General features: G+C 39.6%; 1 protein-coding gene across 1 annotated transcript in view; it reads left to right on the top strand.

The window, feature by feature from the left end:
* The window catches only part of CD200 (CD200 molecule), a 108,849-nt gene that overhangs the window by 8,179 nt on the left and 89,591 nt on the right, over window positions 1–11,079 (top strand). The window contains exons 3-5 of the mRNA XM_006864211.1: window positions 536–856; window positions 3,105–3,377; window positions 6,480–6,587. Coding sequence (XP_006864273.1) covers window positions 536–856; window positions 3,105–3,377; window positions 6,480–6,587 — 702 coding nt within the window. The remainder of the gene's footprint in view (window positions 1–535; window positions 857–3,104; window positions 3,378–6,479; window positions 6,588–11,079) is intronic.

The raw sequence follows: 11,079 nt of genomic DNA, 5'->3' as shown, positions 1-11,079 counted from the left end.
GTTGTAGGGCTTAGCTCACCACTTCATTGCTGTTTTTCCCTCACTTCCTCTTATCGATGTCGAGCGTGGTAACCAATCACAGCGTGTTTTCCCATTGAGTCTTAGTCTTGGAAAGGGGTTTGCACTGAGGGGACCCGACCACTTGCCTTGATGTTTCCTGGGCAAGCAAGTTGCTTGTTCTTGTAGTAACAGTCGGTCTGCCTATGTTGTTTTATATTTTTTCCTGTAGGTCTTTCTTTCAAGAAGTGTTTTCTGTTCTTCTAGCCACTCCAGGATGGTCTGCTTGTCCTTTCAAGTGGGAATTTTCCATTTCTGGAGATCTGAATGTGGTTCAGGCTTCCACCTATAGTCTTATGTATTGCAGAGGCCCCACAGGAAGCCTCTTTTACTGGGCACGTTGTAGCCCCTGTTCTCCATCTTTTCTATATTTGCCTTTAAACATGCATTACTTTTGTAGTCAGAAACTATGTTTGTTTGCTTGTTTATTTATTTATTTAATGTTTTAAAATGTAAATGCTTGTTTTCACAGGGCAAGTGGTGACCACGAATGAAAGAGAGCTGCTGCATACATCAGCCTCCCTAAGTTGCTCTCTGAAAACTCATCAGGAAGTCTTGATTGTAACATGGCAGAAAATGAAGGCTACAAGCCCAGAAAACATGGTCACCTTCAGTAAGAACCATGGGGTTGAGGTTCAGCCGGTCTTTAAGGGCAGGGTAAACATCACACATCTGGGACTCAGCGACTCAACCATAACCTTCTGGAATACCACCCTGGAAGATGAGGGGTGTTACATGTGCCTCTTCAATACCTTTGGTTCTGGGAAGATTTCAGGAAAAACCTGCCTCACACTCTATGGTGAGCATCTCTGAAAATGCATTGTTTTTGGCAGAGATTATTTTTCAGAATCTTTGGAACATGGTTGCTGTGCCTCATTTTCCAAGGTCTTAACCACAGAAAGGTTAGCCTCCCATTCTATTGTAACTATTGTTATAGCTACTGGAATGTTCATGGGTTACATTGAGATCTTTGCCAGGAGCTATCTTTGCTCTGAAGAGGTGCCCTGGGTAGCACAAATAGTTAAGCACTCAGCTACTAGATCAAAGGGTGGTGGTTTGAACCCATCCTGAGGCTCCTTGGAAAGAAGAACTGGCCATCTGCTTCCAAAAGGTCACAGCCATTGATGATCTTATGGAACACATTTACTGTACACACATGGGATCACCATGATCTGGAACCAACTTGATGGCAACAGGCAACAACAACAATCTTTGGGAGATCCCACTATCTGCAAGAGTAAATTAAGATGATGGTGATCAGTACAACAAGCTCTCTGTAGCAGCAATATTGTCAGATCTGGTTTTGTCACTAGCAATCATGTGACTCTAGAATGGTCACCGTCACTGTCTGCACCTGAATTTCTCTACCTGCTCTGCTACTGTCCTTTAAAGCTTTAGTAGTATTTTGATTTAAAGGACAGAGTCATATTGGGCTAACATCAGGGCTACTTATAATGATAGATTCTCATTTGGCTTCAGGATAGCTGCCTCAGGATTGGTAAGAAAACATGCAGAGGAGGCTCATCATATCTGAAGTAATGAGAACTTGGAATGTAACAGAATAGTAGGCATTCTTTTAAAACCCAGGAGTACTGGTTTGATGAGATTATGAGATTTAGGATTGAGAAGTAGGACTAAGGAGTAACTTTAACGCAGGGGACATTTGGTGGTCATTTTAGGACAAAGACAAGCTTAGACAGGATAGTTAAGAATACTAAAAGGAGAGTTTGAGCATGCTAAGGATGTTAGATATGAGGGAAGACAATTGGTAAAAATGCAAGCCAGATATGACATCACCAATTAATTTTCTTTCACTTATTTTGCCTACAGTGAGTCCTCTGTATAAGATCTTATGCCCAGCTTTCTTCTTGGTTTTTGCTTTAGTCGTTCATTCTATTCTACCTCCAGTCTCCTTCCCTTCCTTCTTTCTCTTTCTTTTTGCCTATCTCATATTCCTTTTTTTCCTTTCTTATACCATATTTTATTTCTGTTCCTTTTTTCTTTTTTTCATTCACCTTATCACTGCTTTCTTAAACAGAAACCTCTGAATTTTATAGCTGGTAATCCTGATGTTATTGTTTATGCTAAGCTTTTCTAGCCAAAATTTACAGATTTCATGTAGGCCATTCTTTGCCACACTCAGGAACTCTGACAGCAGTTTGGCTACATCAGCCATAATCCTCTTTCTTCATTTTTATCTTTCTTCCTGCAGTGCACAGTGCCGTTAATAATCTGGACACTTTTTGCACAAAACTACAGTTCTGTAGCCCCACTTCCCCCATCCTACTGCAACCCGCCCTCCCCCCAACCCCAGAACATGTAATTATAGATCATTAATTATAGATCATGTCTTTGCTTAACACGACTCTTTACTGACGTATGGGCTACAAAGCCAGCCACAAAAAGGCAAGTCTGCATTTGCTCTGTAGAGATAAGTTTTAGGTTCCAAAAAAAATAAAAGCATTCATTTCTATTTAAGAGAACAGATTGTAGCTAGCCCGAAAATAAAAATTCAAAAATAGAAAACTTTCTCTCATAACTTCAAATTATCATTTGCATTTTGTGTGATCTTCCAAGCAGGAATTTTCCAATCTCCATTCCTTTCATTCCCTGGTTTAGCTTCAAACAGACAGCAGCTGGTGCTGTAAGAAGTGTGGGCTATTTGCAAGGAGGGGCTGCTCAGGGATGATTGCCAAACTGTTTGAGCAGAATGCTCAGTATAAGTCAAAGGTCCTGCATTGTCCAAGGAAGAGAACAGAGTACTTGAACTGTGGACTGCTTGGGAAAGAAGAGTATCTGACTTCTCAGTGTCCTTGCTGCATCCTAGGGACACATTTCAGAGAGGGTATGTCATCTTAGGGTTGTATTAGGCCAGTCTCCATCTTGCAAGTCAGAGATTGAGTCACAGAAAGAACTGGGAGAGGTTTGTGTGGGATGGGGCACCCTATCTTTCTAGCTAGCTCTATCTTTCCTTCATTTCTGAGGAAAGTTAAAGGGATAAGCAGGTGTGTAGCTGACGGTAGACCTTTTTATTTTTTTTGTCCCAGTACAGCCCATAGTATCTCTTAACTACACATTCTTTGAAGACCACTTAAATATCACCTGCTCTGCTACTGCCCGTCCAGCCCCCATTATCAACTGGAAGGTGGATGGGTCAGGGATTGAGAACAGCACTGAAAGCCTGTCACACCCCAATGGGACTACATCTGTCACGAGCATCCTGCACATCAGAGACCCCGAAAGTCAGGTGGGGAAGGAGGTGATCTGCAAAGTGCTACATCTGGGGACTGTAAAAGACTTCAAGCAAACTGTCACAAAAGGTAAGAGAGGGTGGGTAAAGTTAGCTGTGGTCACACCTGTGAAAAGAACTGCGAAGACAGTACCTTACTCCTAACAAGGGGGCTACATGGGGAGGGAAGAGGGTAATTAGGAAAAGGAAGACAGAGTTGTGAAAGCAAATTAAGCAGATTTTTAAAAACAGTGTCCACATGTGAATTATTTTTACTAAGATTCACTCATTCATTTATTATTGCATTACAACAACATTTCGGAGTGTCTGTTGTGTGCCAAGTTCTGTGTTGAACACAGGACATACAACAGTGAGCAGTACTCGGGCCCTGCCCTCAGAGAATGCTTAGGCCACTAAGTGCTATTCCTTAGTCTACTAAGGAATACAGAGAAATGGCTGTGCAGTTGTGCAGTTGTGGGTTAAATGCTTTAATAAGAGTGTTCCGTGGAGTACTGGGGACCAGTCTCAGGCAAGTTCAATTTTGTTAAAGAAGATTTCCTGCAAGTCATATCTCTGATGAAATCTTTGTATAGTCTGCAGTTTGAGAAACAGCCAATAAAGCTTCTAGGAAAGGGACCGACCTAAGGTGTCTTCATCTCCCCTTTTAAAACTAGCTGTCTCCCATTCAGTTTCCCCTCTGCTCGCTTGTGTTTCTCTCTAAACAGTTGATTCTAAGTCTTATCGATTCAGAAGGAACAGTGATGGATGAGAGAATAAAATGAACCTTGGTTTTAGAGATCAAATGTTTTAGAAATAACAGCAACAGTTTTCTTTCCCTATGCAGTCTGAAGTGCTAACTATAAATGAAACACTCAGTAGCAAACCTACTAAATGCCTCTTGTTGTTCTTTAATTAATTAGTTTCTAAGTGAGAGGGTGGCATTTTGAATAGAAATACCTGGGAAAAGTGTTCCTGCACAAGCTTGCAGGGTGCAATAGTCCCTAAGGAGCATCTCTTATAGGCATTTCTGGTGTCTCTGAACAAAAACCAGACTAATCAGAGTGGATGTTTGGGTAAAATTGGTCAAAAAGGTTTGCAGTGGTAGAATTTTCCCCTTCCATACAGGATACCTACAAGTAAAACTTAAAAAAAAATAATCTTAAAACAGCTGCAAACGTACATTGACAGGGAACTGCCAGAGGTTCAAGCTGGTTTCAGAAGAGGATGTGGAATGAGGGATATCATGGCTGACGTCAGATGGAGCAGGCTGAAAGCAGAGAATACCAGAAACATGTTTACCTGTGCTTTATTGACTACGCAAAGACTTTTCATTGTGTGGATCATGACAAGCTATGGACAACATTGCGAAGTATGAGTGTTCCGGAACACTTAATTGTGCTCATGTGGAACCTGTACATAGATGAAGTGGCAGTTATTCAAACAGAACAAGGGAACACTGAATGGTTTAAAATTAGGAATGGTTTAACATTAGGAAAGGGTTGTATTCTTTCACCATACTTATTCAATGTGTATGCTGAGCACGTAATTTGAGAAGCTGAATTATATGAAGAAGAATATGGTATCAGGATTGGAGGAACACTCCTTAACAATTTGCAATATACTGATGATATAACCTTGCTAGCTGAAACTTAAAATACTTTCTGATGAAGATCAAAGACCACAAACTTCTGTATGGGTTGCACCTCAGTGTAAATAAGACAAAAATACTATTGGATCATTAAACAACGTCCATATAAATGGAGAAAAGTTTGACGTTTTCAAAGACTTCATTTTGCTTGGATCAACCATCAACAATCATGGAAGCAGCAGTCAAGAAATCAAACAATGTATTGAATTAGGCAAATCTGCTGTACAAGACCTCTTTAGAGTGTTCAAGAGCAGGGATGTCAGTTTGAGGACTAAGGTGCACCTGACCCAAACACATTAACCTCGTGTACATGTGAAGGTTGGACAGTTGATAAAGAATATCATTATGAATTAATGCATTTGAGTTATGGTGTTGAAGGAGAATATCGAAAGTACCATGAGCTGCAAAAGAATAAAGAGATCTGTGTTGGAATAAGTATAACCAGAGTACTCCTTAGAAGCTAGGATAACCAGACTTTGTCTCTCATACTTCTGGCATATTATCAGGAGGAACCAGTCACTGGAGAAGGGTCAGAGAAAAAGAGGAAGACCCCCAATGAGATAGACTGGCACAGTGGCAGCTTCAATGGGCTCAAATGTAGCAATGATTGTGAGGTTGGCTGGCCCAGCATCACGCAGTGTTTTATTCTGTTGTGCATAGGGTTGCTATGAGTTAGTGCTTTCTCAATCTCACCTAACAACAACAACAATGCAGAAGACCTGTTTCAATTTTCTGCAAATTCACCTGAAGAAAATATACTAATCTGTCAGTGGGGACTTGTGTGTTGTATGAGACTTTCAGACTGACTGGGAAGAAAGGTGTGTGTATTGACTATTGAAAAGAAATTTAATCGCAAAGCACTACATTAGAAGGAATGCAACAAAAACATTGAGATGAATGATTTCTGGGGTATGTGATTATGAGATTGTTTTGCTCTTTGTAATTTTCTAGATATTCTCAATTTTCCTTAATAAGCTTATATGACCTTAGCGGACTCTATGGAAGAGAATATGCGGTTTGAAGGCCAATAGACATATGGCCAAGGCTGGACTCCACCATTTACTACTGTGGGACTTTTAGCTCACTTCACGTCTCTGAGCCTCGAGTTTTTCACCTGTTAATGTTGTTGTTGTTGTTAAGTGCTGTCAAGTTGGTTCCAACTCATAGAAACTCTGTATAGGGTTTCCAAGAAGCCTCTGGTGGGTTTGAACTGCTGCCCTTGTGGTTTGCAGTCCAGTGCTGATCATACAGCACCACACCAAGAGTCCCATGTGGTTATTAATAGTAATAGCTAACTTATGGGGGATTTTGTGGACTAAATGAGATCAGACACATAGCTCTTATATAGTTATCACAAAAAGTATGCTGTTATTATTCAGATGTTATTAAGGTAAATGAAGTCATAGATATAACACAAAACCTATTTTAGTGACAATTTTAATTGCAAGATCAACTCTTGTAAAAACAGCCATTGCTTTATCATGTTTTACCTACTGTGATGTAGTCCTCTGATGATTTTGTTTTCCTTTTCTTCAATATCCGCAGGCTTTTGGTTTTCAATTCCTCTGTTGCTAAGTATTGTATCCCTGGTAATTCTTCTGGTCTTGATTTCAATCTTATTATACTGGAAACGTCACCGGAATCAGGACCGAGGTGAGTCATTACAAGAATAGAAAGAAGGAAACAAGTTAAATGGCTTTTAAAGTCAATTTGTGGGTCATCTGAAGATAATAATAAGGAAGTGGCAATGGTATGTTTTATTTGTTGTTTCCAAAATACATAAATTATGCCATTTCCAAAATGCTTTAGGGTCATTTTCTTGCAACTAGACATTAAATTGGACATTTATGGTTTTCACTTGCTAAAATGGTTTAAAGGCTAGGTATTTTGTAAGTTGAGAGTAAGGCATGGTTAGAGAAAATGAAAGCATTTATCTTATTAACATGGTATCAGATGGCAGAACCCAGTGAACAAAGTTTTCATACCCTTAATGAGTGCTCTCCATCCGCTAGTGAGAAAAGCAAGCTCTTCTCTTCATACAACATTCCACGGCCATTTATCCATTTAAGAAGCTGTGGAACTGTCCAATATGACCACCCACTAAATAGCACTCTTTATACTTCACTCTCACTATGTCTCAACATATAGGTGATCGTCACTTAGAGCAACCTATGTCATGTTGTTCTGCCCTTCAAACCTGTAAACTTCTCCCTATCCCACACAACCTTATCGTAATGCCTTGTGTAGACTACCTGCTCAATTAATGTTCATTAAAAGAGTAAATGCATAAATGAATTGATCAATAGGTGGGTGGCTAGATCTTACAAGTAAGTTTTCAGTTGTTTCTCCTGCTGTCAATTCAGCACCTCAGAAATGCCAATGAATGCAAAATAGGATAAGACACTATAAAATAAGATATAACATTAAACAATAAGAGCGAGAACTCTAGAGGGAAAAATAATTAGGTTTCTTTGGTTCCTCAAAATAGTGAATGATTTTGTTATGTGGAAGAAATCTGCCATTTATGTGTGTGTAATGGGAATTTCTTAGGTTAAGGAGTGATATACAAGTTTCCTCCATTTCAAATGACTACAAATTAGGGGGCAGTGAAGTGAAGAATATTGGCTGAGTATTTTTTAGATTTTTATTTAACATTTCACTCAAATCCTACTTCCCCCACTCTTTGTTTTATCATGCAATAATATCTTCTATAAAATGTTCAAAGTACATGAGCTTAAGTCTTACCATCTTCCCTTCTAAGGAGCATTCTGGATGTACTTCTTCCAAGACAGATGTGTTCATTCTTCTGGCAGTCCTTGCTATCTATAATCATTATTTTTCCACCAACACCATAATTTAAAAACATAAATTCTTCTCCAGTCTTCCTTATTCATAGTTCAGTTTTTCCACACATATAAGGTGATTAAAAATACCATGGGTTGGGTCTGGCACACCTTAGTCTTTAAAGTCACATCTTTGCTCTTTAATACTTTAAAGATGCCTTTTGCAGCTGATTTATCCAGTGTACTATACCATTTGATTTCTTGACTTCTGCATCCATGGGCATTGATTCTGTACTCAAGTGAAATGAAATCCTTGGCAACTTCACTCTTTACTCCACCCATCTTGATGATGCTTGTTAGTCTAGTTGTAAAGATTTTCATTTTCTTTATATTGATGTGCAATCCATACTGATGACCAACTGTAGTCTTTGATCTTCATCAGAAAGTACTCAAGTCCTCTTCCCTTTTAGCAAACAATGCTGTATCACCTGCATATTGTAGGTTCTTAAAGAGTGTCCTCCAATCCTTATGGCTTGTTCTTCATATAATCCAGTTTCTCTGATTATTTGCTCATCATACAGATTGAATATTGTAGTGAAAGGATACAACTTTGACACTAGCCTTTCCTGATTTTAAACCATGCAGTACCCTCTTGTTTTGTTTGAATAACTGCATCTTGGTCTATGTACAGGTTTCACATGAGCACAATTAAGTGTTATGAGTTTCCCTTTCTTCACAGTGTCATCCATAATTTATTATGAACTGCACAGTTGAAAGCCTTTGCATAGTCAACAACGCACAAGAAAACATCTTTCTGGTATTCTCTGTTTTCAGCTAAGATCTATGTACCTTATACAGTGATAGGCCGTCTTCTACATTCTCTTTTGACTGTTGCTTGAATTTCTGACACTTTCGTGTCAATGTACTACTGTAACCATTTTGAAATTATCTTCAGCACAATTGTACTAACTTGTGATATTAATGAAATTGTTCAATAATTTCTGTATTTTGTTGAATCACCTTTCTTTGAAATGGACACAGTACAGTTCTCTTCTAGTTGGTTGTTCAGGTAGCTGCCTTCCAAATTTCTTGGCATAGTGTCTAGCCATGTTATAACAGAAATATCGCAAATGGATGGTTTTAATAAACAGAAATATATTTGCTCATAGGATAGAAGGCAAGAAGTACAAAATTCAGAGAGCCAACTCTGGGGAAGGCTTCTGTCTGTCAGCTCTGGGGAAAAGTCCTTGTCTCCTTTCAGCATTGGTAGCTCTTTGGAGAACTTTATGTGTCTTGGCATCAATCTTTTCCTAGACCTAGGAGCTTTACAGTTCAGGAATCTTAAGTCCAAAGGACTCATTCCATTTCCAACTCTTCCTTGATGGTAGTAGTGTAGTAAGGCCTTCTCTCTCTGCTCACTTCTCTCTCCTTTTATCTCTTGTAAAAGGTGTTACAGGTCACATCCCTGCAAACTCCCTTACATCTCACCAGGGTCCTGATGAGATTAAGTGTGGGATGTTCTTCTTGTTGTTAAGTGTCATCAAGTTGGCGCCAACTCATAGCAACTCTGGACAGGGTTTCCAAAGGAGTGGCTGGCTCCACTGACCTTGTGGTTAGCAGTCCAGTGCTTATCCTAGAGCACCATATCAGGACTCCCTTGACCCTATTCTTGGCTTATCGCATAACATCACATTCTTGGGGATCATAACATAACTGCCAAACCACTGAGAATCATGGTCCGACCAATCTGCATATAATTTGGGGTTTGCAATTTAATCTATGGACTCCTGATGTGATGCTGTAGAATCAGTACCGAACTGCAAACCACGAGGTCAGCAGTTCAAACCCACCAGCTTCTTCTGGGAAACCCTGTACAGAAGTGCTCTTTAATTTTACTTTATCCAAACATTTCATGTTTCCTATTAGAAAGCTGAAGCTCAGAGATAAGTTACTTCCCCAGCACCACACAGCTATTTAACAGCAAACCTAGGACTTGAACCCTGGCCACCTGGCTTACACCGGAATGTTTCCCCAGTTATTGTTAATACCCTACAGTACTGACTTGAAAGGAGTTATTGGTTGCATTCATTTTAGTCTGTACTTGCTGTTACTATTCTAATGTTTTGGAAAGTCCAAGCAGACAAGTGTAGTGTTTCAGGTTATTTTTAATGTCTCTCTTATCTGAGAGTGTTTTTTAATACAATCTAATCAAGTTCAAGGTAAATTCCATTAGAAGGGGACATTACGAAAGAATTACTCTTTGTTCATTAAGTAACTCTTATGTTTTAAAGAGTTACTTAAATTTAAAAATCAGTTTACCCCCGCAACTGACCTTTCTCTTATTTACGAAATAAACACTGTAACCTCTATTAAGTCTTGTAAGCACAGAAATGACTTTTTTTTTTCCTTTTAAAAGATTTTTATTGTGGATTGAGTGAAAGTTTACAGGGCAGATCATCAGTTTTACATTCAACAAATCATAGACCTTATTTCATTACAATGGTTATAATCCCCTCCCTGTACCATCAATTAACAGTATTTCTCTATATTCACTTTAGCTCTTTTAAAAAACAAAAAAACAACAACAAAACAACCACTCAGGCATATGTAATAATTTATACCACCAAAGGGCACATTCTGCAACTCTGCCTCCTGGCCACTGGCTCCTAGTCTCTCTCTTCCTATGAATCTAGAGTCCTCAGCCACTCCCCCTCTCCATGTCCCCATCTCTGCCTCCATCTCTGGCATCGCTACTTCTCTGGATAAGGTCCCGCATTCTGCTTGTGCTCTTCTCCTTTGATGGTCCTAGGGTCCTCTGCTTCTGGACTGTAAGATTAACCGCTTCCCTGTTTTTATTACAAAACTTCTACTTTTCCAGTTGTGACAGTCACAGTTAGTCATGACACCAATGATTCACTATTGAGTCATATGAATCTTATCCCCATCTCTTTTGACCAGACCCATCTAGACAAGGTAAAAACTATTCAGTGGGGACTTTTTCTTCCCCACCCCCCTTCTTGAAACTTTGTAAGCCAGTCACTTCATGCCTTTATTGCCCCCTCATTTTAGGTAACCAGTGTCTAAGTTTCCATCCCTATCTACCCTGTGTACAGAGGGATAACATTGATACTGGATATGAAGACTCCTGCCCTCTCTGTTGGCATTTAGAGTTACTACCAGTGTAGTGGTTACGAATCGGGCTGTGAACCTTAAGGTCAGCAGTTCGAAACTACCAACCGCTCTGCGGGAGAAAGATGAGGCTTTCTACTCCCGTAAAGATTTACACCCTCGGAAACCCTATACAGGGTCGCTATGGTTGGAACCGACTCGACGGCACTTAACAACAACAACAACCTCCATGA

The sequence above is a fragment of the Chrysochloris asiatica genome, unplaced genomic scaffold (genome assembly GCF_000296735.1).
Source record: "Chrysochloris asiatica unplaced genomic scaffold, ChrAsi1.0 scaffold00061, whole genome shotgun sequence".
In the NCBI taxonomy this organism is placed as follows: Eukaryota; Metazoa; Chordata; class Mammalia; order Afrosoricida; family Chrysochloridae; genus Chrysochloris; species Chrysochloris asiatica.
Note: the sequence above shows the minus strand (reverse complement) of the source record. Positions and strands in the feature narration are given on the sequence as shown.